This window comes from Patiria miniata, unplaced genomic scaffold (genome assembly GCF_015706575.1).
Source record: "Patiria miniata isolate m_02_andy unplaced genomic scaffold, ASM1570657v1 HiC_scaffold_1, whole genome shotgun sequence".
NCBI lineage: Eukaryota > Metazoa > Echinodermata > Asteroidea > Valvatida > Asterinidae > Patiria > Patiria miniata.
The window spans coordinates 9,519,914-9,547,381 of NW_024037047.1; the positions used below are offsets into that span (position 1 = coordinate 9,519,914).

The window sequence follows — 27,468 nt, forward strand, 5'->3', positions numbered from 1 at the left end:
CTTTTATAGTCACGGTGTTTTTGCTATTGTAGGCCTATTTTGTATAGTGACCAACTTGACTCTGAATTGACTTGAAAAGTATGTCACACATGAACGTCATCTGAAACGTGTATTGTATCAATAATTTAGTAAAATATCCTCATATTATAATGGAATGATTCTACCCCCTTGAGGAATTATCATGTATCAATAAGTGATACCTAGACCTTTACATGAACTGTATGTGATAAAACAGAGCTTGCTAAGTGTCAGAATCACTTGTCATACAGGCACTGAAACCTGATTGGCTAATTGTTTGGAGTAGGCGTGTCCTTTAGTCACTGCACAGCAATGATAAGCTATGATTGGTTTGTTTAATTAGTGCATTTTGCCATGCTGAGATTAGAAGTGTACAATCGAATCACACATTTTTGTGAAAGAGAAAAATAAATTAAGAGATTTAAAAAGCTCCCTTCTAGATCTGACAAAGATAGGCAGGCTAGTAATACGTTTCGATTAAATTTTCTGCATTTGTTTTTGATGTGGTTTTGTAGAGAAAGTCACAAGAAACATTTTAATTCAAGTTTGGATTCCATCGGATTCTGCATAGCAAAAAGAAATTGATTTAAAGAAAGTATTTTTTTGGTCCCTGAAAAATGAAATGTGTACACTTAATGCAGAGTAAAGTGTGATTATTTTGCACACAAATCAGAGTGCAGATTATGACTAAAATGCTTAAAACTCACATTTTCTAAATTGTTTTGTCTTTATTCATCATGTGCCTTTAATAAAAGGCAGACGGCAATCGTGAGTTCAAAAATTCTGATATTTGAATTTAATTAGAATAGAAATGAGCCAAAAAAAGCACATTTTAATCATAATTTGCTGTTAAGAAAATGTGTCATAGATGAACAGTGCCCGCTTAGCCTTACATTCCTAATAATGACATCATATGAGGTGGGCCGGTAAAGAAGTCAGTATACCATGTATATGTTTCCAATCATTTCATGTTGTGGTAATAAATTAAGGTTGTGTCACTTTAATTCTTCTCAGTCCACTAAAGTAATCCAAATGAAATCCACCTGTACCTAGCCACCTGTGAAATCCACCAGGTTTATCCGCTCTCTAAATTAAGTCACTCGCTGGCACATTAGTGGACGTCTAGTCATAACTCTTAGGACCTTCAACTGCAGGTGCCGAATGCAATCTGAACAGACCTTGAGCAGGGACTGAGGCTTCTTGGCGACGCACATTACATGTGAATACCTCTGAATAAGAAACAAGACTGGGAATGTAATGTTTTATTTTCCTTTGACAGAATGTACTAACAGCAATCCGTGTTCGATAGGAACGTGTAGAGAGGTTTCCAGTGGAGGTTATGTGTGTCTGTGTCCTAACGGCCAAAGGCACGGGACAAACTGTGAACAGACATTACCAAAAAGTAAGTAACTCCATCCCAAACTTACAACTCATTCTGTGAATTTAAAATAAGTGTGAGAAATGAGGAGTTTCAATTTCTAGTTCCTCAAGAGTAGAAATACACAATGCTGGAGCATTGGTGGGTAGGTATGCCCTGATGCAGTATTGTTTGTGTGACCTGGCTTTTGTATATGATTGTGATGCATATGAGATTGTTATCATTTTGATGCCTTGTAGCTCGGACGTGTGGCGAGAACTACTTCAGCAATACTGGGACGATTCAGTCACCGAACTATCCCAACGACTACAATCAAAATGACTACTGCGTCTATCTGATTCAAGTGGTAGAAGCACAGAAGATACAATTCTCTATCAGTGCCTTTCAGGTAAACTCATCCTAATTAAGTTCTTAATAATTGATAAAATTAACTGCAGGAGTTCTAATGAAGTCAGTCACAAGTCCTTCAGTCTCAAGTCAAGTTTCAAGTTATTCAAATAAATTCTGACAAAGGCATTCCTTTCTCATCCTCAAATATGCTTATAAGTTAGTTATACCTTATAGATTTTGGGAATTTTCACAATTTTTTTTTGTAGGTGGAAGTTGACGGCAAGGATCCGTTTGAGTATGGCAGTGGTTCCACCGTGGATCCTAACCAAGCCATTGCTCAATTTGATGGTAATAGTGTTGAGACTCAACAAGCAAATCTCCCTTATACCTTTGAAGTCAGTGGCAATCAGGCTTGGATCTTATTCACCACCGATAGCAGCAACGAGTTTTTTGGCTTCAGCCTCACGTACATGGCAGGTAAGAATCAACTGAAAAATGACAGATTTTTGTTCCCCTGCCCAAATAATTCTAATACAATGAAGGGTTGCTGTTTATAACATGCGTAAACAACTCAAGTTGTGACAGGGCATTTTGAGTTTATCAATTTATGATTGCTGCTACCCAACAAAGGAAACATACTTCAGCCACTCATGTATTTGAGGTGAACAACAAGACTTGTAATTTGACAGAAATATGATTGTGAGTGACTCACTGTAGAGAAATACTATGCATTTTGAAAAAAATTGTAGTAATTAATTTTTTGAAACATGTTTCTGAGGAATCCATTTATATTTGATAATGTAAAGACTATTCTATTCTTTGTGATTATTTTGCCAGACTTGGATGACTGCAGCAGTTTCCCCTGCCTTAACGGTGCTACGTGTACTGATGCAGAATTCACATTCACATGCAGCTGTGCAGCTGGTTGGCAGGGCGACACTTGTCAAATGAGTAAGTAGATTCTGCATCAAATACAAGAGGACAAATAACCAAAGCACATATAATGAGACTCAATTTGATGGAGTCAAGTAGGAATGCCTTCCAACTCAGTGATCCGGGTTCCAATTCCACCTAGGCTGAAGCCCGGTTCAAAAGCGAAGGCGAATTTGTGACGTCATGGCAAGTATTCGCGCTGCGAATTCGTAAAAGTTTAACATATTTCAACTCCGGCGAATTTCACAGCAAATGTTTAATGACATCAAATTCGCTTCACATTCTCATGAAGTAGGAACCGTAGATTTGCTCTTCAATCCTGCCTGATTCTGTGGATTTTCCCCAGAAAGTTATTATCTTATCTGAACAGGTTTCCTTAAGAGAAATCCTTGGTTCTTGTTCCAGGAATTACATTAATAAAATTTGAATCGATGATGTACAGTATTTCATTAACCTAATTTCTTGTTGGCTACAGATATTGACGAATGCACCAGTAATCCGTGTCAGAATAGCGGCACTTGTGTGGATGTAGTGAATGGTTACGGATGTCGGTGTGTGGCTGGATACACCGGCTTGAACTGCGAAACAAGTAAGTCAAGACTTGTTCTGATACCAGTGATTAACTATCCAGAAAAGCTGCACGTACCCCCTGCTTTACTGGTAGTGCATTGCGGGAATGGTCGACATAGATTTATATACATTCGTGAACACTAACCATTCTTCACAATATTCCAAGAAAATTCATTCGCAATCATTGCACAGTGTATAACAGCTGCAGCTGAGCTCTAACTCTTCCAGACCTGTCAAAATTGACCAGAATTGTATTTTGAGATTCTGTAGGTTAAGGAAGATGTGACTATGAGGCTCGATGCTTCTTGAAAGTTTCAAGTAAAAAGAATGATCTATTGGATTCCACACCATGGTGGAGATTTTAAAATTTAGAAAGATTCCCGGCCAAAAAAATGCTTCAGGGAGTCAGGGTTTTTATAGGTATAGCACTTTGTCAGAGAATCAAAATATGATTTTGTTTAAATTATTTTGTCTTTCTAGATTTGAATGAGTGTGCTTCAGGACCCTGCCTAAATCTAGGCCAGTGTATGGACGGCATCAACATGTACACCTGTAACTGTGCTCCCGGTTACCAGGGAGACAGATGCGAGAGTGGTAAGCTTGTTATTTGTTTATGTTTTATCACAGCCAGACAAGTGTCCACTTTACCTATCTCACCGACTGACCGACTCATTCACTTCAACATATATTTGCGCTTGTATGTATTTGCAGAAATCGATGAGTGCAGCAGTGGCCCATGTGAGAATGGTGGACAGTGTAACGATCGTATCAACAGTTACGAATGCGTGTGCGCTTCTGGTTGGTCAGGGTCGACTTGCACGGAGAGTAAGTATTTATCATTTCATTTTGTTCACCGATTTCCACATTTGTTGATCAAAGACTTTGACTACTGAAAGACTTCAAACACAGGGCCGGATGGCTCAGTTGGTAGAGCACTGGAATGACATTCTGGAGGTCATACATTCAACTCCTGCTGCAGTCAATTACTGTTTACAACCTCATTGGGAAACTGCCAACTTTGGGCTGGACAGCTCAGTTTGTGAAGCACTGGTACGTTCCAGGGGTCCCAGGTTTGAATCCTTCCCCAGTCCTTTTCTTTTGTATTCTGTTTGTTGCAGATGTTGACGAGTGCCTGAGCAACCCTTGTGCTAACGGAGCGACGTGTACAGACATGGTCAACAGCTATGTATGTGCCTGTGTGCAGGGATTCACAGGGCCTCGTTGCCAAACAAGTAAGACACATAATTAACCCTTACACCCGCTCACCCTAATGAACATTGGAGTTTTTATGGTCTACAGTGACAACTTTTTAATGTTGGACTTTTCTCTTCACCAACAAAATTGTTCATTAGTACAATATTCAACAGAGCTTGTGAAAAAAAAAGTAGCATGGATTGGGTGAGACTCGAACCTACGACCTCTTGCTTTCTGGTACAGATGTCTTAGCACTCCACTTGTTGGGATCGGATGGAGTTGCAATCCATTAAAGCAGCGAGTACCTCAATCAGTTATCATGGATGAAACATTTTGTGTCAAATATTAATTTGATATGTTGGATTTTGCCAGATATCAATGAGTGCATCAGTTTCCCGTGTCGTAACGGAGGAAATTGCATTGATGGCATCAACGGTTACACGTGCACCTGTCAACCAGGCTGGGAGGGAGATACATGCACAGTCGGTGAGTACATGACCTGGACCCCATCTCGGCAACTTTCAATTTTTTTGACTTTTTTTATTGAATTTGTCTGAAATAGTGACACAATTAGGTTTGCATAATCCTTTCACAACTCTTGTGTGCATTGTTACTTTCGTTAAGCACCATTTTGTAATTTAGCCTGTTGTTCAGCCCACTAATGTGTCATTCCTGGCGTGGTTTTGTCTGCAGATGTTGATGAGTGTGCTAGTGGCCCATGCCAGAACAGTGCTGCATGCACTGATCGCTTCAATGGCTACGACTGTGTTTGTACTGGGGGCTGGCGAGGAGTTAATTGTGATATTGGTAAGATGTAACTCAATTCCTTTGATAACCAAGCAATAAAGTGTGCCGTATGACACACCTTTTTAAACAACCTTCAGTGATTGGTGTCTCCCAAACAATACCATTTCAGGCAGAATAATGTCACAGGGTATTGGTATCATTCCAATCACCACTTTGAGTGAGGTTTTTGGCATTAAATAGGTAGGTCTGTTTCTGGCTAATTATCAGTTTTAATTCTTACATGCCTTTAAAGAAGTGTAAAGTTGTTAATTTTTTTTTGGATTGCAGACATCAATGAATGCGCCAGTCAACCTTGTTTCAACGGAGGAAATTGCAACAATTTACAGAACAGCTACTCTTGTACCTGCACATCTGGTTGGACAGGAACACAATGCCAAACTGGTAAAATGTCTAATTTGAAGTTTGGTCTATATCACTCAAAAATCACTATCGATCTGTGATGAGAATCTATTTAAAATAAAATTGAACAAAGTTTGTCCATAGACTGGATTTGCTTTGACAAGGAGCAACCAATAATGGAGTGAATATACAAGTCCATAGATTTCAAATCTATTATGATTTTTATAAAACATTTTCATAAACAAAGGAATAACAAAGCGAAATCAAAGTAGTCATTGTTGTCATATGATTCTCCACAGACGTTGACGAGTGTGCTTCAGACCCATGTCTGAACGGTGGTCAGTGTCTGAATGAGCGCAATCAGTATCGCTGCAATTGCCAGCCCGGCTGGGAGGGAACCACATGCAACTTGGGTGAGTATCGAACCAGGGGTGAATTGGAGTGACGGTACAGTGGCTGGGTAGTACAGCTTGACTGTTGTTTTGAATGTTTGGGGTTCAGAGCTGGAGGAAGTCACATAATAAAAAGAAATTGAAAAGAAAAAAAAAGGTCACCATATGAGGGAAGTGTCCTACACCAGTCACCAGTGAGGGGGTTATACTTGTCTCAGCACATAGCCCTATACTCCCAGAGCTCATATATCAGTGAGTGGGAAAACTCTTAACTCAATCTTTGATTTTAAGCGTGTTTTACGTTATTGCTTTTGCAGATATCAATGAGTGTTTGAGCAACCCATGTGAGAATGGAGGCGCTTGCCAGAATCAGGAGAACGAGTTCATCTGTGACTGTGCAGCAGGCTGGATGGGGCCTCAATGCCGACAGAGTATGTCCAACCAATCAGACTCCAATTCTGTCTTATCTGATAAATGTGATCATATTTTCAAACACAGGTTGCTGTGAAATATTCATCTTTTCCCTGTTGCTTTCTTTAGACATCAACGAGTGTGCAAGCACACCGTGTCAGAACAGCGGCAACTGCGTAGACCAAGTCAACGGTTACCAGTGTAGCTGCCGACCAGGCTTTGAGGGAACTCACTGCGAAACTGGTAGGAGAGTTATTGAAATTGTCTTCAAGCACTCTTATATTTGACTTATCAGTTTAAACTTTTATGATAAATTTATTAAAAATGATAAAAATCAGGATTACTTTCTGCCAATTAACTTCGGTAGTTTTAGGGTCTAGTGACACTGTGTTCTATTAAGGTCTTCTGGCGTCGAAATAGTTTGTCCTTTAAAATTTAATTTTCTCAGTAGGATCTTAAAAAGCAGTCCACATATTTGTGAAGCACATACATTTGACTTGAGTGGGGTATTTTTGAAGATGGTTAGACTACACTGATTGAAACATTGAGTGTTTATTCATTCGTTCTTTGCAGATATTTCCATGTTGTGTTATCAGAAACCTCCATTAAATGTTAGTTTGCCACACACAGCTTCAAATCTGACTAACTTTGTTGCTTTTTGTTGCAGATATTAATGAATGTTTAAGCAACCCGTGTGCCAATGGTGTCTGCTCTGAGCAAGTCAATCAATTCACATGTGACTGCAATGATGGATGGAGAGGCATCATGTGTGACATCGGTAATTAACTCGTTTGGATTCCACAAATAACTTGTTTTCATACTTTCTTCTCAAGCTCATAACCAGATGATAATAATGGAATAACTGTGTGCTTGGGAGGTGTTAACCACTATGTTTAAGACTGGTTGGAGTATGGAATGCTGTCGAGGGTAATTATCAGCACTCCAGACTCCAACCAGTCTTAAACAGAGTGTTTAATACCGACCAAACACATATCTAATCCCATTCATAAATACCTTTTCGGTCAAAGAAACCAAATCTTTTAGGTCCAAAAAGTTAAACAAGTCAAAAACTAGATGTTGCCAACCATTTTGTTCAACAATTTTACTTCATGTTTTATGAAACACCCTATCACCCCTAAATATCAAATGTTTTTTATTTATTGGATGTTATTGTTTCTAGATATCAACGAGTGTGCCAGCAACCCTTGCAGGAATGGAGCCACCTGCAACGATTATGAAGCATTCTATAACTGCACCTGTGCACCTGGCTGGACAGGTGCTACATGTGCAACAGGTGAGAACAGACCCCCCCCCCTCCCCCATGCCTAGGTATAGAACCTGGTTGTGCCAAAATAAATGTATCATATGTCAATCTCCATTATTAAACAAAGATATACGCCAAGTGTTGTGAGTATCAAAAATATAAAACTTCTGTGAGTTTTAATTTTGACTGCAGGATGTTAATGCTTCCCAGGCAGTCTTCAAGTTTTCAATATTAATTTTCTTAATCTTCCAAGAAAACTGCTAACCCAAGAAAACCTGTGTTCACCTTTTTCATTTGCCAGACATTGATGAATGTTTCAACCAGCCGTGCCAAACTGGTGCAACGTGCTTGAACCAGCTCAACCGGTACCAGTGCATATGTCCCCTTGGTAGGCTGGGTACCAACTGTGAATTTGGTAAGTGCTTAAAGGAGGGTGTCATAAAACTCAAACTTTCACAAAAAGTTTTACTAAAAATGTTTGTTACAGAGCGTTTGAGAAGCCATATTTCAAGAACATGCTCTCTTATGTCTTCCTTGTTTATTTCGCAGATTACAACGAATGCGACAGCAACCCGTGTCAGAATGGTGCAACTTGCAACAACGGTCAGAACCAGTTTACATGCACATGCCTGCCTGGCTACACTGGCATCTTATGTCATATAGGTACGTAGTATTGTTAGGGTGTTGTTATTCATCTAGTGCGTTCGATAACTTCCCTTGCGCCTTCCCACACTTTTGTCTTGGGTATAGATGGAGCAATCATGTGCAATGCGCAATCTGGAGCAATATACGAATGATCTCGGGTTACTCGAGGTCGAGTCATAGCAACCGGACTGGGTCAAGAGGTCATGTGGCGATTGAATCCCCTTTGCAAATTGATTCGAGCCGTCCAAAGTGAGCCATGGTGGCCACTGTATGTGCTCTTCCAAAGTGAACAAGAAACGCTGAGTTTAATTAACTTCACTTTCCTCCCGTCGTCTAGTACTAGTGTGAAGTGAAGCTGAGACACCATCCCGGCGCCGCAGCGTTAGACTTAGCCGCCATGTTTTTGCATTGTATTGTGGGATACTTACCCAAGTAACCCACTCAGTGGGTCGGTTACTTAGGCCAGGCTCAAGTAAGTGCGAGAAGTCCCCTGAGAGTTAATTCAAACACAGTCGCGCTTGCATGAGTAAACGCCAGGGAAGTAATCGAATGCTGGGTTCATAAAGATTAACCAAAAATATTTGAAAAATTGAAGCCATAAATGTACAACATTTAAAACAGTATTTCTGATATGTGAGCTTTTTTTGCTGGAGAAAAAATCTGGAAGTGTTTTTGACACCAAGTTCGCAAAATCAAATGGACTACACAACTTCAAATTTGGAAACACATGCTTTATCGGTGCTTGTATTTTTTGCTGGAGAAAGTCCTTTGTGCCTGAATTATGAATGACAGAAACTACAAATCTCATTTGTCTGAGTTGACTAAAACTGTGCAGGTTTACTACTACCCTGATTGATTTTGAAGAATTGTGAAGGGTTAGGGTTAATATTTCTTCCGTCTTGTTTCAGAAACTAATGAGTGTGCCAGTCGTCCGTGCTTCAATGGTGGCACATGCGTGGATGATGTGAATAGATACACATGCACCTGTGCTCCAGGATGGACCGGTGATCATTGCTCTGTTGGTAAGTCTCACATCGTACTAGTATTCGCTTTGATATGGTCCGTTGAAGTTATCTCTGTCAGTTTAATATCTTGTTGATTTTAATATTAATTTTGTTTTCTGTGTTTGTGTCAAGATATCAATGAATGCGACTCCATGCCGTGTATGAACAACGCCACTTGCCAAAACCTGCAGAATGACTACAGATGTGACTGTCTACCAGGCTACAACGGCAAGAATTGTCAGACTGGTAAGTTTGAACTATGTCTGGAAAATGTTGTATTTCTGCGCTAAATAACGGGCCCAAGAAAAACAAAAGTTAACCTTAACATTCACCAAATAAGCTGTAAATATTAAAAGCAAGATTTTCCTTCAAGACTTTGCCAATTATTCGCCCATTTTGAATAAACATGGCACAACTCAAGACCTCTTTATCAAAGATGGTTCAAGTAATATCACAACATATCACATCATAACATATCACAGACAATCACAGACTGTCGCAAGCCCACATTACGATGATATTTTTTGCACTTTGACAGATATCAATGAATGTGCAAGTGGGCCGTGCCAGAACGTGGGTACATGTACCAACATGATCAACGGTTACGTGTGCCAATGCAGGGACGGCTATGGTGGTATCAACTGCGAGACAGGTACGTAGAGTTAACTCTGATCCAGTACCAACGGTTTACTTGTGGTTGATATGTGAAGTTTCAGTTTTGAAATTTGCATGACGTTTGTACCAGCCTTATTCAATTCTACAGCAATTTTACCCCATATATGTTTGACATTTGCACTAATTTTTAATCACTTGTAACAACAAATACAACATTCTTGTGAATATTTCTATTTTGCGTGCAGAAATTGACGAGTGTGCAAGCACTCCCTGCCTGAACGGTGCTGCGTGCAACAACGAATTGAATCGATGGAATTGTCTGTGTTTATCTGGATGGCAAGGAACCACTTGTGAACTGGGTGAGTAGAACAATTCAATTCAATATTTGTAGGTATTATTATTATAATTGTTATATTTCTGGTACTCAAACCAAGAATTCCTCAAAAGCGCCCCAGGCACTGTAGCTCGCAAGCCTGAAGAAACCTGTAGAGAGGAGACAATGAGAAGAAATTACAGTTTTAGAGGTGGGAGGAAAACCAAAGAAGAATATTCTGGGGGAAAATCCACGGAATCAGGTAGGGACTGAAAACCCAATCCACATGTGGACCAGGGCAGGAATCGAACGCGGACCATAGAGGTGGAAGGCGAAGAAAGAACCACTGCGCCAACCTGACTCCCAACCGGATCTGTTAAAGTAATTTCTTCTCTTGGAAGATCTAAACATATTTTCTTTGATTTTTAATTTTTTTTTGTAGATGTGAATGAGTGTGCCAGCAACCCCTGTCAGAACAACGGAACTTGCCTGAATGACCGCAATCAGTTTGTCTGTGAATGTGAACCAGGCTACGGAGGAATGCGGTGTGAATCACGTAAGATAAATATCTTGGCTCATTCCTGAAAACATTGTATTCATTGGAGCAGCTCTGACAATTTCACTGTACAGTATCTTACCAGACAATTGCATTTATTTATAGCATTCAATTAAATTCTTGACATGATTTTTGTTTTGTAGAAATTAACGAGTGTGCCAGTAACCCTTGTCAAAATGGCGGCTCCTGCACTGATTTGCTAGATGGCTACACCTGTGCATGTATCGTTGGGTATACAGGAGACCAGTGTGACTTAGGTAAGAGTTATCGCTTGAAATTCAGCATTTGTAGTGGTCCCCCCGAAAACTTCAAAGAACTTGGGAGAGGTGGGAGCCTGGAGGATCAAAACCGCAGAATTAGGCAGGGACTGAAAACCCAACCACACATCCTATAGGTGGGGAATCGAACCTGGGTCACAGCGATGGATGGTCAGGAAAGTAGCACTCTGCCAACCTGATTCCTGATGATAGCAAATATATACATAAGAAAGTTTTGTAAATTGTACCGTTTTACTGGAATCTTTTCCCCAGATATTGATGAGTGCGCAAGCAGCCCCTGCTTGGATACAGCCACCTGCATGAATGGATTGAATAAGTATACCTGCATCTGTCCATCAGGCTGGGAAGGAACTGACTGTAAACAAGGTAAGAAAGGATAATATCTATCATTGAGACTGGAGGCCTCTCCTCATATATCAGGACAGGTAACATAGAACCTGTGTGAATATTGAGATGAAGTTGACACCTAGTCAGAGGTCATGTAGACAACAGCATTATAGCCATTCTCTGACTGTATAATTAGTGAGGTTAGACTGTTGAGACCATTATTAAAAAAAACCAGCCCCAAATCACTCTCAGCAAAACATTATGTAGTGTTTTACTTTTTAAGACGGATGTTAAGAATGTGTTTTATTGACAGATTACGATGAGTGTTTCAGCAACCCCTGCCAGAACGGAGGAGCGTGTGCCAATGGACAGAACCAGTACACCTGCAGCTGTTTGGACGGCTGGAGCGGAGTCAACTGCAACACAAGTAAGGCCATGAGATGCACAGAGGCTATTGCTGTATCACTGAGAATAGACTTTACCTCAAGTCTGCAGCTTAAGTGACTATAAAGCCTTTACAAATGAAGTCACCACTTACTTGGGCAGTATGTGCAGCATCATTTTGAAGTCAAATTCCACTGATTCCTTGCGTTTTCATCAACGTTTACCCAATCCCCTCTCTAGGTGTTCCTCCTTCATTTCAAAGACTTTTTTTCAGACGCTCAGACAAACATTTTGTGCTAACCAAATTCTCTGCAACGTGAAATTAGCCGTATGTTATTTTACCTTATTCTGTTCAATCTCAGTCCAAAGATATCTGATTTTTGTTTTCATCTTGACAGACATCAACGAGTGTGCCAGTGCACCTTGCACTAACGGTGGGACGTGCAGAGACTTCACCAACTTTTACTCCTGCGATTGTCGCGATGGTTTCCAGGGTGCTAACTGTGAGATTGGTGAGTTATATTAAGCTTAGAAGTACTCCATATTGTAGATAGCAATGAAGTTACAATAACAAAGGCCCTCTATTTAACTTAAAGTATTTTCTCAGTAGATTTTAAAGCCTGCACTTGGCTTTATTCTGACATACATTTCAGTTTCTCTTATAGTCTTTAATATAATTGTTATATCTTGTTTTTTTTAAACTGTTATTTTATATCTGTTTTCTGTGGTTTATTTCACTGTAATGTTCAGATTATGACGAGTGCAACAGTCAGCCCTGTAAGAACGGAGGCTCCTGCTTTGATCGAGCCAGCGGTTTTACATGTGTATGCCGATCAGGCTGGTATGGAACCACATGTGACATGGGTGAGTTGAGATTTGCTGTCCTTTCCTATTTGTATGTTTGCACGGCATAGTCATCTACAAGGTGGCTCTCAAACTCATTCATAATAAATTGATTTCCTTCTGTGTTGTTCCAGAAATTGATGTTTGTTTCAGTGATCCATGCCTCAACGGAGCAACGTGTCGTGCTCTCACAAGCGGCGTAGAGTGTCTCTGTGCCGATGGTTACGAGGGAACGTTATGTCAAACAAGTAAGTTTTTTGTCTTGACTCTTTCTGTTTTCCCCATCCCCCCACTTAAAAAAAATGAGTCTTTCCAGCTGTGACACAAACTTCAATTCAGCTTCCTAATGGCTGCATTACTCTTATCCCCTGGACTGGATGGCAATTCATTGAATGTTACTCTCTAGCTGTGCACATACCCATTTATATGTCTGTGCGGAGAGAGGCAAGTATGGTAAAGTGCTTACCCAAGGACAAAACATGTGGCCAGCTTGTTGGATTTGAACCCCTAACCCTGTGATCATGAGTCACAAACCATAACCAGTAGGCATCTCTCCCTCTTACAGTTTCAGCTAGATCAAAAAACACATCCCTTGTTTTGCTATTTATTCTCCCATCTTTATTGACATACAGATATTGATGAGTGTGCTAGCAGTCCCTGCCTGAACTCAGGTGTATGTGCGGATCTGGTCAATAGCTACACTTGTACTTGCCGCTCAGGGTACGACGGTGACAACTGTGAAAACAGTAAGCATGGCTTGTTTAGTCACTCTTTCAGATAAGGAAGTTTCTCAAAACTCACAAAGTTCCTACTCCTTCCAGAGCGAGATTACTAAAGATCCAATTTTGAAAGTCTTCACAGTGTACATATTTAGCATCGTAACTGAAGATGAAAATACAAAACGGGAAAACTTCAGACTGGCTTGTTTTATGAAGAATGACTTAACAATTTGTATCTTTTGGATGACTTTCACATTTCAGATATCAACGATTGCCAGCCCAATTCTTGCGCCAATGGCGGCCAATGTGTGGATAATCTCAACTTCTTCACCTGCAACTGTCTGTCAGGGTTTATGGGAGCTCGCTGTGAACAGAGTAAGTAGGCAATGAACTATCGGTGGAATGTCCAAACACGAACCAGTGAAGTGGATGATGTTATGGCTGGAACATTGATATATTGAAACCATCTGGTTCTTCCAAGAACGACTTCATTCTATTCAAGTTACTGTTCCTCCATTCCTCCTCTAAAACCACTTTTTTTTCTAAGCCGGGAAGAACATTAACCATAACTACCATTTGGTTCTTTGAAGAACCAATGTATACTTTTGAATTAGTGAAGGGCTGCGTTTCCTCGCAATATTTTTTCTAGATTGTACTTCAGTGATGTGAGAGTACTGCCAAGAATGTTCAGATAAACATTTGGTTCTATCAAGAATCTCCAGTTTTAATTATTGGTTCTGCAAAGAACCACTTTATACTGTTGAGTTCCTGCAAAATTTCTGCAACTGCTTCTGAACGTCTGACTCAAAGTCCCTCCGCAAACTGTTATAATTCCAATATAAGACAAAACCAACATTTCTGTGGTCTTTCATTGTTGTTATTGCTCTTTATAGATATTGATGATTGTACAAGTAGCCCTTGTCAGAATAATGCAGTGTGCGTCGACCAAACGAATGGTTATATCTGCCAATGTCAACCTGGATATAGTGGGCAGAACTGCCAACAAGGTAAGCATTGAAACAAGATATGAAAGGGAATGTGAAGGGGAACTTTGTCGTGTGGTTTCTTGACGCATTTGCTTGAAACTTTTTGTCCAGTTAGTGAAGAATTTTATTCTGTGTTGTTTATTGCCATTGGTTTAAAAGTAGAAGTAGAAGCATCCTATGGACTGTGACAAGTCTAATGATACTGTGTGGCCTGTTGACCAATCATGGGCTTACCATTATTCATGAATATTCATTGTGAATACCATGCACAAAATACATCACCCGCTATCCTGGAAAAAGTGCTTTGGCTGACATACAGTTTATCAAATTTTCTGAATTCATGCACTCTTTAAAATCTGGGATATGTAGTTGAAAAAAGTTCCGTGCAAAAACCTGCCTCCTTTTTTTTTGACATTTACAGACATTGATGAGTGCGCCAGTAATCCCTGCAGAAATGGCGGAGACTGTTTCAATCGTCCCAACCAATTTATTTGTGTCTGTCCTCCTGGTTATAACGATCCCACATGCTCAACACGTAAGTTTCAAGGCAGTTTTATATGAAATATTGCATTAGTAATCTCTTTCTAGAAGGAAAATATCAGTAAAAACAATCAGGCCAGGGAATAAGTGTCTCTGGCTTTTTGAACAGAACTTTTTAACCAGCAAAATCTCCACTTTGCAGCTTTTTTTTCATAGCATGTAAAATTTGAGGCAATATTTGACCCCATTTTCTGATTGCAGAGATCAATGAGTGCGCCTCCGACCCGTGCTTGAACAACGGAGTGTGCCTTGACCGGGTCAATTCCTACCAATGTTTCTGCAATGCTGGCTATACTGGCTCACGCTGTGGAGCAGGTAAGTGCTGACCCGTCTCAATCAATTGATTGCAGCTCATATCCCTTTATATCTTCTTTAGTACAATTTTGAGAAGATATTTTACATTAAGTAAGTTTTTACAAAGTCTGAAATTAGGGGACTTTTGCTACATTTGTAAATAATTGAACATGTCGAACAAATTTTGTGGAATGTAGTTATATAATTCGTATATCTGCCTTTTGTCCATGCAAAAAGAAAAGCCCATTATCATTATTAACCCTGTGGCACGGTCAGTTGCATAAAACATTCGAAAGATCATCTCAGCTCCTGCCCTTACAGATACTGATGTTACTCCTGGATGGGGAGAAGCAACTTGTGACTAAGTGTCTTGCTCAAGGACACAACCTCCCAAGCCCACGGGATCCTGAAACATTCTGTAGTCTTTTCTTCTAAATTTCAATTTGTGGCTTTTCTCTTTAATACAACCTGCAGACGTCAACGAGTGCGAGAGTAACCCTTGCCAGAATGGCGCAGGATGTGAGAACCAATTGAATAGATTTGTATGCCACTGTCCAGCAGGTTACACAGGAATAACCTGCGCAAATGGTAAGCGTGCAAACTTGTAGCAGTTAAGATAATCATTGTTTGGTGATTGACATGCAGTTTTAACTGAACGGTTCTGAAAATTGTAAAATTCTTCAAAACGTGGATCATTGACACGCTCTTCTTTGTGTTAAGGGAAACACCTCAGAATGTTCACCTCTTGAGTGTAATGGTTTCATTTCAAATTGAGCTGCTTGTATTTTTATATCTTACATGTGAAACTATTTTACTTTCCTGCTTAGATATTTTGGACTGCCTATCCAACCCATGTCAGAACGGTGGTCGTTGTGTGGATGGAGTCAACAGCTACACCTGTGATTGTACTGGTGATTATGCTGGGCTTAACTGTGAAATCCGTGAGTCACTAACTTTGAACTTAAGATAAAAAAAAACCAAGATGATATAAAACCCATCTCTCCTGAGACAGTGTGGCTGATTAAGTCGGTGTTTCCTCAACAGTATTCCGATATCCATAGCATAAAACAATAGAGATCAAGTGTTTCTACTCACTTCAGGTACATGTAGGATACCTTTTCATCACAGGTTCCCCAGCTAAGGCCAGTACCCATTTCTGCTTCAGAGTGGAAAGAGATAAATGGGCGTAAAGTGGCTTGCCTAAGGACACCACACATTGTCAGCAGCTGGATTTGAACTGCTTCCCTTCCCAAACTCAAGTCCACAGCATCACTACTAAAACATATTCACTGTGCAGATTCAAACAAAATCTTGAAACAAAATTTGAGCGTCTTTAAAATCCTGTGCTGTTCCTGAAAAGTGTTACTCCCTCGCTAAAGTAAGGAGCATCTCAACTTTTCCATTCCTGATTTTTTACCATAACGAATCCCAATCAGAAACAAGTATTGCTCCAAGCCTGTGACGTTCTGTGCTCATTGTTTGATTTCATTTTCCTTGCTTTACCAGATATTGGCTGCAATGTGAACTTCCAGTTGACTCAGTGTGGTCACCAGACGCTGAATTCCCCCAACTATCCCGCCAGCTATGACCCTAGTCAGAACTGTGCCTGGGGCTTCCAGACAGTTTCTGGGAATCCCATGAGGGTCATCTTCACTGACTTCTCCACGGAAATGGAGTATGATCTGGTCAGAGTAGGCAACGGGATAACTTCGGGTAAGATTGCGAATATGCTATGGTTAAGATTTTAGTTTGCACGGAAAAGTTCCCTAGCCGTGTTGAAATTTGATGTTCTTTTTGTGGATTCAAATCCAATAGAGCCATGAATTCTTATGAAAATGATACCTTGTATATTGGCCTAGAAAAAGGACAGTTGTCTTGTAGGGATTTGAACTGTGTTGATCTGTTGACCAAAGTTGGTTCTTTTCATGTTCAGGTGTGGGTACCTTTAGCACGTTTGCTGGCGAGAGTTTACCAGATTTGTTTACTACTGTTGGCAATTCATTCTGGATGACGTTTGTTACTGACGGCACAAAGCAGCAACGAGGGTTCAGCGTGGATGTCCAAGACACTTGCTACAGTAAGTATACGGCAAAGTTTTCCTACTGTAATTTGTTTAAAGATACTAATTGTGCGCATCTTTGCCCTTAATAGATAAATAAAATGGCTACGATAATTGGCCACTTTATGCAGATGATTCTGCCTTTGTCCCTTAGCAGTATACTTTACCCCACTTGCCATTCTGCACTCTTCACAACAAAGTTCATGAGAGAGCAGAAACGAGAAAGATTTATGACATAGCGAGGATTGTAACACCCTTGAGTGGTAGCCATGCCTTAACTGGTTCCCTACTGATAATGAAGCAATTCTCATTCTCTCTTGCACAGCTGGTACCCAGTTCCCCTGCCGATCCAATCCATGTATCAATGGAGGGACCTGCCTAACTCAGGCAGACGACACATATCGGTGTGCTTGCGTCACTCCCTACGTTGGGCTGCAGTGTCAATCCGATTCAAGTGAGTATACAGTGCTTGCCCAAAGTTTTGAATTTGTCAAACTTTTAATTATACTTGGTCAAATAATTATAAGAAACAATGTCAATAGATATGAAATTATTGATGAGGCAAATAATTATTTTCTTTTGGATATTGTTTTTGTTGCATTCTGCAGCTTCCATCTGTGGCTCCAACCCATGCATGAATGGGGGCACTTGTGTTGCAAACAATGATTTGAGCTATACGTGTCTGTGTCTAAGCAACTACATGGGAGCTAGATGTCAAAACCCAAGTAAGTACCAATTTTCAAATTCTGAATTAACAAGGCTAGTTTAGACACAAGCAGAAAAGACGATTTGTTGTCCTTAGCGGTCAGAAAATATTTGAATAAAAAGTGCAGGAAAAACTAAGTAGTTTTTTTGCCTACAAGCTTGCAATTAACAATCACAGTAATGTATATTCACAAGGTTTTACTGCATATTCATGAGGCCTTAGTAGTATTCATCTGTTTCCACCAATAGGAACAGCCTGCAGCAGTAACCCATGCAACAATGGAGGCACCTGCCAAATCACATCCAATGGCTACAGTTGTCAGTGTGTTTCACCCTACAGTGGTCTCCAGTGCGCTGACCGTGAGTTCAACTTGATCATTGAATATTTGTTCCCTTCTTTTTGAGGTTTTCTAGCCATCCTTAGTCCAGTTCAATAGAGCTACAGTTTACTTCTTATTTTAACTGGGTAGCCCATTCAGTGGAATCCACTGATCTCCCATGGTTCCCAGTAAAGAGAAGACAATGTGAAGAAACTACAGTTTTAGATGTGGGAGGAAAACCCCAGAATAGAATATTCTGAGGAAAACCTACAGAATCAAGTAGGGACTGTAAGCATAGTTGGCCCAGGCAGGAATCGAACCCAGGTCGCAGCGGTGGAAGGCGAGCGCTAGGAAAGTACAGCTTCACCAACCTGACTCCCCATAGCACAGAAATTTGCCAATCACGAAAAACTTTCCTTAACCAAACCTGCTGACTTGAGTTTTGAGCCAGACAGAAAAGTGTCCCACGTCACCGCACAAATTTTAAAGTTGAAAGTTTTTGGAATTTTTCTTTGCAGGACCATGTGGCAGTAGTCCATGCTTCAATGGACAGCCTTGCATTGATAATGATGCCACAAGCTATACGTGTCAGTGTAATACAAACCTATTCTTTGGTGATCGCTGCCAATTCCAAGGTAAGTTATATAGCCTCTGTCACCAAGTACACCCTATTAAAGTAGTGAAAATGTGCAACATCTTTGTCGCGTTGGGACCCTTTCCTGGTATGCATTGATTCTTAACATGCGATAATAGCATGTGGGAACCAGTGAGAATATAACCGTCACTTCTAGACTGTTTTCTGCCTCTTCTCATGGCAAGTTGAATATAACCTTCTCATTTAAATGTCATTGTTTTGGGAAGTCTGTGATTATTGTGTCATTTACTGCTTGTTTTGCATGACTTTCTAAAATGGCATGACCTGTTTTTATCTCTGCAATACTGTGAAGAAACTCAGGAATTATACCTCGTTGCCTTTTCTAATAGATATCAAGAGACCCAGTAATATGTCTGTTGGCTTTGATGAAAGACTGTGCCGTGCATGTCAACTTTGTTGCATGTGGTTTGTTGTTTCTGATGTTTTCTAGCATGTCTGTTTGTCCACTTCTCTCTCAGTGCCTTGTGCTAGCAGTCCTTGCCTGAACCAAGGCACCTGCACCAACGATCTCCAGACCAACTCCTATCAGTGTCAATGCCCAGTGTCTCATGAGGGAGACCGGTGCCAGACTCCAGGTATTCATGGTGTGCCCCATCATCACCCATCATGTCCCCCTCTGTCTCCCATTAGCAGTTCCCTATCACCCCACAACTGCACCCCTGTTGCCCCTCAGTTGCACCCCTGTTGCCCCTAAGCAGTACCCCTGTTGCCCCTTAGCTATACCCCTGTTTCCCCGATTGCACCCCTGTTTCCTGATAGTTCCCCCCCCCTTGACCCATAGCTAACCTCTGTTACTTTCCACCCACAACTTCACCCCTGTTGCCCCTCTGCTGCACCCCTTATTATATCACTTAGTTGCATCCCTGTTGCCCCTTAACTGCACTCCTGTTACTCCTCAGCTGCACTCCTGTTGCCCCTTTACTGCACCCCTGTTGCCCCTATCCCAACCTTCCCTTTCCCTCCATACCATTTAAAATCTACCACTCCTCATTCCATTCAATGGCTGAAAATTAATTGCACAAATTGCAGTTTTGTACAATATTTTCACCCATTTTTTCCACCCATTTCAATTTTGTGTCTGTATTGTAAAACCCCAACAGTTGATCTGTGCGCAGATGCCCCGTGTATTAACGGTGGTACCTGCAGTCAGACCAGTGCTACGACTCTGTCCTGTGCCTGCGCTGATGGCTACTCCGGCCCCTTCTGTCAATCAGTCAATGAATGTCTCCTCAACACTCCATGTCAGAATGGCGCGGCGTGCTCCGATACACCAGACTCCTACGTCTGTACTTGCACTGGGCAGTACACGGGCCAGAACTGCGAGTATTGTAAGTACTCAAGACTCATCTGAACTCTGTGATTTGAACTCTGTGTTCTGTGCACTGGTTTTGTGGCAAACCACCCGTACTATCTTGTGTCAAACTTGATTTCCGTCCTCTCTGATCTCATCAGTGTCTTGCGTCACCAACAATTGTGAGAACCAGGCTACATGTGTGACCAGCGGCAGCAGCAACATCTGTCTCTGTCAGGATGGCTTCGAAGGCGTCTTCTGCCAAAATGGTACGTAATGCATCATGGGACATGTCGGGGGGGGGGGGGGGGGGGGGGGGGAAGGGGGGAAGGGTGGACTTTAAAGGTTCTGCTTTGTATCAGACTCACTTTCCTTTATCATGAAGTATTTCAACTTGTATAAATTTACCAGAAAGTTGCTTGAAATTCCAGTCTTATTTTAAATTTGTTCATCAGTATTCCCCAAAATGACTGACAGTCAGAGCAAACTGACCTAAACGTGAAACCACTTTCTGATTTAAAATCAGTCACTTCACACTACCAATCTGCAAACTTCTCCCAAGTTGTGCCATCCAACATTGCAAATCCCATTTCCAGACTTGAACTGAATGTCACCGAACCTTTTCTCTCTTGAAAGTTAATTGATTGATTGATTGCATGCAGACATCAACGAGTGCCTGAGTAATCCATGTGGTAGTAACGAGGTTTGCCGTAACACCCAGGGTTCCTACATGTGCACCTGCCCAGATGGACTTGCTGGAACAAACTGTGATGAAGGTAGGTCTGACACTCCTCATTGAATACAACATAATTCTTTCGTGGAATATATTTAGCTTCCTGGTCCAAAATGTTTCCATCTTGAGAAAAATGTTTTTTAGAGACGGTCAACTTTAGAAGTGGTGACTCCTTTTAAAGATTTTTGGAACCAACACTTGTAATGTGCGTATATACACCTCTTGGCTTAAAAAAAGGTTTCGGAAATGAGATAAAAAATTAATGAAAGATAAGTCAATGAACTGAAATATATCAAATCTCTTATTTCGTGATACTGACATTTTAAAACTGCTGCTGCTCTTGGAGAGAGCTTTGTCTACGTCACTCATTTCATTTAAATGACACTTTTTTGGTTTCTTCGTTTGCGATAGATATCAATGAATGTAAGAGCAACCCATGTCGTAATGGCGGCACTTGTCTGAACGGACAGAACATGTACACATGCCAGTGCAACCCAGACTACTCCGGAAAGAACTGTGAAGGTAAAGATTCATTGCAAATGTTCCTCGGATGTGTGGGTTCCTTGCATAATTGCACCCTCAGAGAGAAAAAAAAAACCTGTTACTCACAGACATTTGGAAACTAGTTCCATTTTCCATTCAAATTCGTTTCTCTCTCACAAAGACGTTACAAGCTGTTTATATTCAGTTGAAAATTGCTCATCAAACGAGGATATTTCCTTTGTGATTTAGTTTCACATACTGATCAACTGACAGTGTTTTTGTCATCTTGTATTTCAGTGTATGATCCTTGTAAGAGCAGTCCCTGCCTGAATGGGGCTTCATGTGTCAATGCCGTCACTACGTACACCTGCAACTGTGTGGGAACATTCAGCGGCAAAAACTGCGAAAGTAAGTCTGCCTGTAGCATGGGGAAGAATTAGGGGTGGGGCTCTGAGGCTGGGGGGGGGGGGGGGCGGAGGGGGGAGAGAGACTCCTGAGTCATTCTAAATCCTTTGCGAACAGTTTGTTATTCTTTTCTTGGTAAACTGAAATTGTTGAATTTTCTGTTTGTACGTTGTATAGCTTACACCAACTCACACTAGGGGTGTGCATTTGTGAGTAGTACGTGAATCGGGAACCCTACTGGAAAAAACCACGGGTTCGTGACATGATGGTACCTGATGCACACCCTTTATATACACCGACTGCAATAAGTGCCATTATAATTCATTGTGCAATTTGCAGACTCTCTAAAACCATCCTAAGATTCTTATGCAAGATATGTAACAACACACAAGTAACTTCACTGCAGTGCACTCAATTCCATGTCCTTTTTGTTGGTTTTGTAGCGGAGACTGGATCCTCTGGGGCCTTTGGTAGTCTTCAACTCCAACCGTATTGGATCGCTATCATCGTAGGCGGTGTTCTCCTAGTTATCTTTCTCATCGTGGTGGTTGCTGTTGTCTACAACAGCTGCAAGCCTAGGTGAGTACAATTCTAGTCTCGTTGCCGTGACAACTGATTCATAAATAATGCACAAATGTAATGAATAATAGAGTTAGTTCTAACATTAGCTAACACTGCTTGAATGTAATACAAATCAAATCAGTCCCTTCAAAGAAATTTTTGTTTTCTCCGTATTCGGCTAGATTTTGAGATGCAAAACATATCGTGGTGATATATCATTTGAGGGCTGCTTTGGAAAGCTGAAATATAATACCCTTGTTAAAGATTACAATAAATAACACAAAATAAAATGTTGTAGTTTTATTTGCTTGGCAAGTTTGTTAATTTTGTCTCTTTTAATCACCACTGCACGCATGCCTCTGTATATTTAACTGCCTTGCAAGTTAATGATGCATGCTGTACATCCTCATTTTGTTGCTCAATTTGTTTGCACGTAGTGTGTTATGTAATTTTAAGCTTCTTACGTTCCTATTGCACACAATGTTTATTTTGTTGGTCATAGAATTGACGTATGGAGTCATTCAAATTGATACCTTTGTAGATTTTGGTAAACAACAAACAACAAACTTGCATTTTAAGTTAAAACACCCTGCTTTTTAAACCTTGGTTTTAAAGCAGTGTGGCAAATGAATAACATTAGTTGCAGAGTCACTATTTTGTTGTGTGTCTGAGGGAGAAACTTGCAAGCCAATTCTGTGATCAACAGCTGTTGCTAGTAACATTTCTTTTTCTTTTGATGTTCTTTGAGTTTGATCGTTGTATTTTTCTTCCCTTTTTTTCCCCTCGTAAATGTTTTGATTTGACTAGACGTGACAAGTACCTCCATCGTGTGGATTCTGAGTCCCTCGGGCAAGTGCCAAGCATGTTTGTTTTTAATCTTTGCTTTCATAAAACTTTGCTATCGCTGTATGCATTGGGTTTCCTTACAAGATTTCAATTGATTAAACAATATGCACGCCTGGTAACGTTAGAAAGAAAAGACTGAAGATTGCAATTGTGGAAACAATATCAATACTTCCAAAATTGTGGTAAAACATTTGATAAAAGATCCAACGATTGAAAAATATGTTCCAGCATACAGTGTTACCCGTACTACTGGCACTACCACTTGTTTGGAGATTATTTTTCACTTATTAATAAAACTAACATTTGTACTAACTACCAGTGTGTTTGACATTTGGGCAGTTCCGTAAAATACCATTCTCTGTGTTACATCCGACCACGTGATGTACAACGTCGTTCAATAACGTGGCGGTACCTTAGTTTAGTCTGTAATTGTTTTCTATACTCATGAAATGTTACAGTTTAGTGATGTATCACATTCCCTTTTCAACAACAGCTCGTTAAAGTGTCCGACATGTACGTCCAAATTTGCGGAATTGCTCATTCAAACATAACACCTTTATTTTTTAATCCCAGTGAAATTTTGAATAACTCACTAACATTGTGTGTAACCATCGGGGGAAGTTAATCACATTTTCTGGCCAAATCTGAGTTTTTAGCTGATTTGTGCAAAGGTATACTGTACCTAGACGACTTCTTTCCTTTGATTGGAAGCACATTGACCAATCAGCGGATGCTTTTGATCATGAATATTCTACATAACAAGGGCTGTTCTATAAAAAATAAACAATTGTCCGAGCTATTCCTATAAACAAATGAAATGATTGCTGCCAAAAGGTTTTAAGTCTTTACTACCCCTGTTATTGGTGCTTACAAGGTTATCCTAAGATCTTGCCTATCCTAAGACAAGGTTATCCTAAGATCTTGGCTATCCTAAGACAAGGTTATCCTAAGATCTCAGCTTCCGTGGGAGTATACAGCTCAATGCTGCCATTTTGGTATTATCAGCTAACACAATAACTCTCTCTGCTCTTACAGTTACCGTTTGACTCCTTGATTGGGAAGGAGCAGTGGTGGTAAAGTGTCTTGCCTAAGAACACAATCCAAACAACATGACAAGTTATTTTGTTGCCTGTGTATTCCAGTAAAAAATAACCAAATCTTGTTGTTTTAATTTTACAGCAAGCACCATCGTTATAACTACGATGCAGAAGAGGCCACGCGCATGCATGGCGCGGACGAGCTGGAACATGAGACCGCCCTCAACCATTCCATCCACAAGCGTGAGCGTGGCAGCCCTGAAAACAACAACTATGGGTTTATGCCGCGCAACGGTAGCAGGTATGAGGACGATGACGAACCCAATTGGGTGATGTTGATGAACGGCTTGGCAAACCATGACAAGAAGACACCACTCAAAAGGTTGCTGATTAACAACACACACTTTTACCTCTTTTTTTCCCTTTTTTAGTATCCCTTTTTATTTATCCCCCATTCCGTTCCTGCACACTTGAAGTTAAATTCCCTGATTTGAGATGCTTGGTGCTGGCAACCATTTTATTCAATTCATTTTACTGCTATTACAAAGCAGCAGTGTACATAGCACTAAGGGGGAAGTTTTAAAATAATTACAAGGGGACACTGAGTTCAAACCAACTTTCCGTACTTTCTTCACCATGCATGCCTCTTACAACAAGGGAACACTCTTAATTAATAGTCAGGTTTGTCCACAAAAAATTCTCTTAATTTGTGGAGTCAAAAGTTCAAAGGTCAAGGTCAATGTGGTGAGTTAAAGGTTAATGGTTTCCAGATGATAACTTGAGTTAGAAATGAGATTTTGGTCTCTAACTTTGGTAGGGGGTTGCCCTTGGGTACAAGCAAGTTGGGATTGGTTTTGGGTTTCAAAGGTCAAGGTCACAGTGGTGAGTTATAGGTTAATGGTTTCCGGATGGTAACTGGACTCCCGCTGAGGTGTTTCAACAGCAACGCTGTTATTTTTGCAAACAGAATTAAACATGCGTACCAACATCTAAATTTGGAATCACCAATTTAAAAAATATCCCTTTTTTACTGGCATCAAAATAACTGAATTTGGTTTGCTTTAACTAGCAAACCCATGCTAGTTGATGAACCTTTGCACCCTCACTTTACCACCAATACAAATCAGACATCGTAACATTCTGAAGTTGTGGAAACTTGTCATGGGCTGTGCAACATGTAGTTGGAGATATTAAAAAAACATCCTCTCTATACACAACATCATTCTGTGTATGTCACAGCACCATTAACATCTGTGTGGTCTGGTATGCTGTGACAACAATTAGAGTTGGTGTTTTGGGAACAGGAAAAAAAAGGGGTTTGCAAAATGGATAAACCAAATTACTTTTTTTTAAAGGAAGCTTTCACTAGCTTTTCTTGGCCAGATGTTTTTTTTCTGGTAAGGAATATTGCTGTTACATTTCATTCTAGTTTGAAAAGATTCTTTTGGAGGCCAAGGTACAGCAACTCAGTCTCCAATGTTTTCAATAAGCATCTGAGTGTACCAATGACGTCACACTTTGTTTACCTGTGCGCTTTTCTATGGGAGCCTGGTGGGGATTGCGGGTTCTTTGCCCATAGAAAAGCACATAAATATTGACGTCATCTGTACAGAGGCTTATTCATGGCTGGTAAATATCACGATATGTCACCTCAAACTATTATTTACTACTTCATAATTGTGTCAGCTAGTTTAGCTGATGGTGTTTCTGTCACATCATGAGTCATATTGCACCCCTCCACTCTGTTGGTACCCTGTCTGTGTTGGACTCACCACTCACCCAGCTACTGAACCAGTGACGTCATTTCCCCCACTTTCACTTCATTCGACCTACTCCTGCCTCCCCCAAGTTCCCCTTCTTTAGTCCGATGTGTAACATTTCGTCGGTCGCACCAGGAAGCGACGTATCGTGAGCACAAAATCCATAGATGATACATCACTTCATGGTGCACCCGAAGATTTGTAAAAAAATCTGTCTTTAATTATGACCCTCGATTTTCCCAATTTGAATCATCTGACACGGAGTAACATTTCTGTCAATAATGGCTAACTGTTTTCATTTGCTAAGTTCCTCTGTAGTGTAGAAAAAGCTTCAAAAACATCGCCAAAAAAATCAGGGGTCAGTTTTTGTCTTCAAGCATTCTTTCCCCTTTTTCCCCACTCTCACAAAAAAATAGCATTTCACTATGCAATGTACTAACATTGTAAAGCTTATCATTTATGCCAAGTGCGAAATAATACTTTGAAAAATATTTTCCAATTTATCAAGTTCTTGGAGTTGTAAGGTCTGTTTTAAAGACAAATTTAGCTTATGAAACATTTTATTTCTTAATCAATTTACAAAAGAACATCTTGGATAAGCAAAATGTACCTTCGAAACCCATCTAAAACTTTTCTCAAGAAAGTTGGTCCATATCTGGAAATATCTTCTACCCCTGAAAAAAAACAATACAAACAGGAACCACTTTGGGCCTAAGGCAATTAGTCAATTTAGCCATGTAACTGATTGACTTGTTTTGTATGTCCCTCAGGTCTACTGTTGCAGAAATTAACAGCTATGAGAACCCCTGGCCTGTCAGCACGGAGGAATTTGAGCCGCCTAGAACAACATTATAGGAAGACACTACCTTCGTATTATCACTGCTTTGTCATTCACTAAGATTGAGGCTGTAAAAGTTTTCAAGTTGGCTTTCAGTGCTTAAGTATCTTTCGGTGAAGTTTAGAAATTCTTTTTAAAAGATAACCAAGATTTTATGGGCCATTCCGATCAGCCTCTTCAAATAGAAAAAAAGAAGAGTTTCAGATTTTGGGAAGTGGCTGAATAAACTTGGAATCTTGCTGAATTTCTTTTTTGATTGGACCAACCGGGGATTCCTAGTACACAGATTGAAGCACAAGAACAAAATGTTTTGCAAAACGGCTAATTAATTATGTCTTGGCAGTTTTTGTGTTAACAGTTTTCATTATTACAATATTATACTCGGATGTAAAAGCTGAGAGTAAGTGAATAGTGCTTGAATAATTGGCAATGCAGGTTAGTGCCTTTTGTGGAACAAATTTTGAACTGAAAAAAAGGAAAGCAATACAGCTTTTTGCAGTAAGATTTGATTGTTGCATATGTAGATATTTTAGGTGCTCGTTGTGAAGTAAGGTCAGATGTCAGTTTCTTTACTACGGTCACGTCTGATTGGCTGATATGGTCAGAGTGTTTGTCACAGTACTGTGTAATCTGAG

The 27,468-nt window shown here is 40.3% G+C and overlaps 1 protein-coding gene across 7 annotated transcripts in view; it reads left to right on the top strand.

Annotated features, from left to right (window-relative positions):
• The window catches only part of LOC119722579 (neurogenic locus notch homolog protein 1-like), a 30,698-nt gene extending 3,390 nt beyond the window's left edge, over window positions 1-27,308 (top strand). The window contains exons 2-53 of one of the 7 annotated variants that reach the window (XM_038192763.1): window positions 1,298-1,420; window positions 1,636-1,784; window positions 1,993-2,203; window positions 2,564-2,677; window positions 3,135-3,248; window positions 3,710-3,823; window positions 3,941-4,054; window positions 4,348-4,461; window positions 4,796-4,909; window positions 5,117-5,230; window positions 5,498-5,611; window positions 5,869-5,982; window positions 6,279-6,392; window positions 6,502-6,615; window positions 7,040-7,150; window positions 7,553-7,666; window positions 7,938-8,051; window positions 8,186-8,299; window positions 9,190-9,303; window positions 9,418-9,531; window positions 9,824-9,937; window positions 10,146-10,259; window positions 10,656-10,769; window positions 10,913-11,026; window positions 11,300-11,413; window positions 11,688-11,801; window positions 12,157-12,270; window positions 12,509-12,622; window positions 12,736-12,849; window positions 13,234-13,347; window positions 13,582-13,695; window positions 14,214-14,327; window positions 14,728-14,841; window positions 15,048-15,161; window positions 15,615-15,728; window positions 15,968-16,081; window positions 16,647-16,853; window positions 17,074-17,217; window positions 17,525-17,653; window positions 17,808-17,924; window positions 18,154-18,264; window positions 18,743-18,859; window positions 19,338-19,454; window positions 19,980-20,207; window positions 20,332-20,439; window positions 20,833-20,946; window positions 21,315-21,425; window positions 21,684-21,794; window positions 22,235-22,370; window positions 23,160-23,201; window positions 24,378-24,617; window positions 26,766-27,308. In XM_038192763.1, the coding sequence (XP_038048691.1) occupies window positions 1,298-1,420; window positions 1,636-1,784; window positions 1,993-2,203; window positions 2,564-2,677; window positions 3,135-3,248; window positions 3,710-3,823; window positions 3,941-4,054; window positions 4,348-4,461; window positions 4,796-4,909; window positions 5,117-5,230; window positions 5,498-5,611; window positions 5,869-5,982; window positions 6,279-6,392; window positions 6,502-6,615; window positions 7,040-7,150; window positions 7,553-7,666; window positions 7,938-8,051; window positions 8,186-8,299; window positions 9,190-9,303; window positions 9,418-9,531; window positions 9,824-9,937; window positions 10,146-10,259; window positions 10,656-10,769; window positions 10,913-11,026; window positions 11,300-11,413; window positions 11,688-11,801; window positions 12,157-12,270; window positions 12,509-12,622; window positions 12,736-12,849; window positions 13,234-13,347; window positions 13,582-13,695; window positions 14,214-14,327; window positions 14,728-14,841; window positions 15,048-15,161; window positions 15,615-15,728; window positions 15,968-16,081; window positions 16,647-16,853; window positions 17,074-17,217; window positions 17,525-17,653; window positions 17,808-17,924; window positions 18,154-18,264; window positions 18,743-18,859; window positions 19,338-19,454; window positions 19,980-20,207; window positions 20,332-20,439; window positions 20,833-20,946; window positions 21,315-21,425; window positions 21,684-21,794; window positions 22,235-22,370; window positions 23,160-23,201; window positions 24,378-24,617; window positions 26,766-26,850 (6,359 nt within the window). In that variant the 3' untranslated portion in view covers window positions 26,851-27,308. The remainder of the gene's footprint in view (window positions 1-1,297; window positions 1,421-1,635; window positions 1,785-1,992; window positions 2,204-2,563; window positions 2,678-3,134; window positions 3,249-3,709; window positions 3,824-3,940; window positions 4,055-4,347; window positions 4,462-4,795; window positions 4,910-5,116; window positions 5,231-5,497; window positions 5,612-5,868; window positions 5,983-6,278; window positions 6,393-6,501; window positions 6,616-7,039; window positions 7,151-7,552; window positions 7,667-7,937; window positions 8,052-8,185; window positions 8,300-9,189; window positions 9,304-9,417; window positions 9,532-9,823; window positions 9,938-10,145; window positions 10,260-10,655; window positions 10,770-10,912; window positions 11,027-11,299; window positions 11,414-11,687; window positions 11,802-12,156; window positions 12,271-12,508; window positions 12,623-12,735; window positions 12,850-13,233; window positions 13,348-13,581; window positions 13,696-14,213; window positions 14,328-14,727; window positions 14,842-15,047; window positions 15,162-15,614; window positions 15,729-15,967; window positions 16,082-16,646; window positions 16,854-17,073; window positions 17,218-17,524; window positions 17,654-17,807; window positions 17,925-18,153; window positions 18,265-18,742; window positions 18,860-19,337; window positions 19,455-19,979; window positions 20,208-20,331; window positions 20,440-20,832; window positions 20,947-21,314; window positions 21,426-21,683; window positions 21,795-22,234; window positions 22,371-23,159; window positions 23,202-24,377; window positions 24,618-26,765) is intronic. The other 6 variants (XM_038192779.1, XM_038192771.1, XM_038192806.1 and 3 more) reach the window with 6 other exon arrangements.
• The last annotated feature ends 160 nt before the right edge of the window (window positions 27,309-27,468 follow it).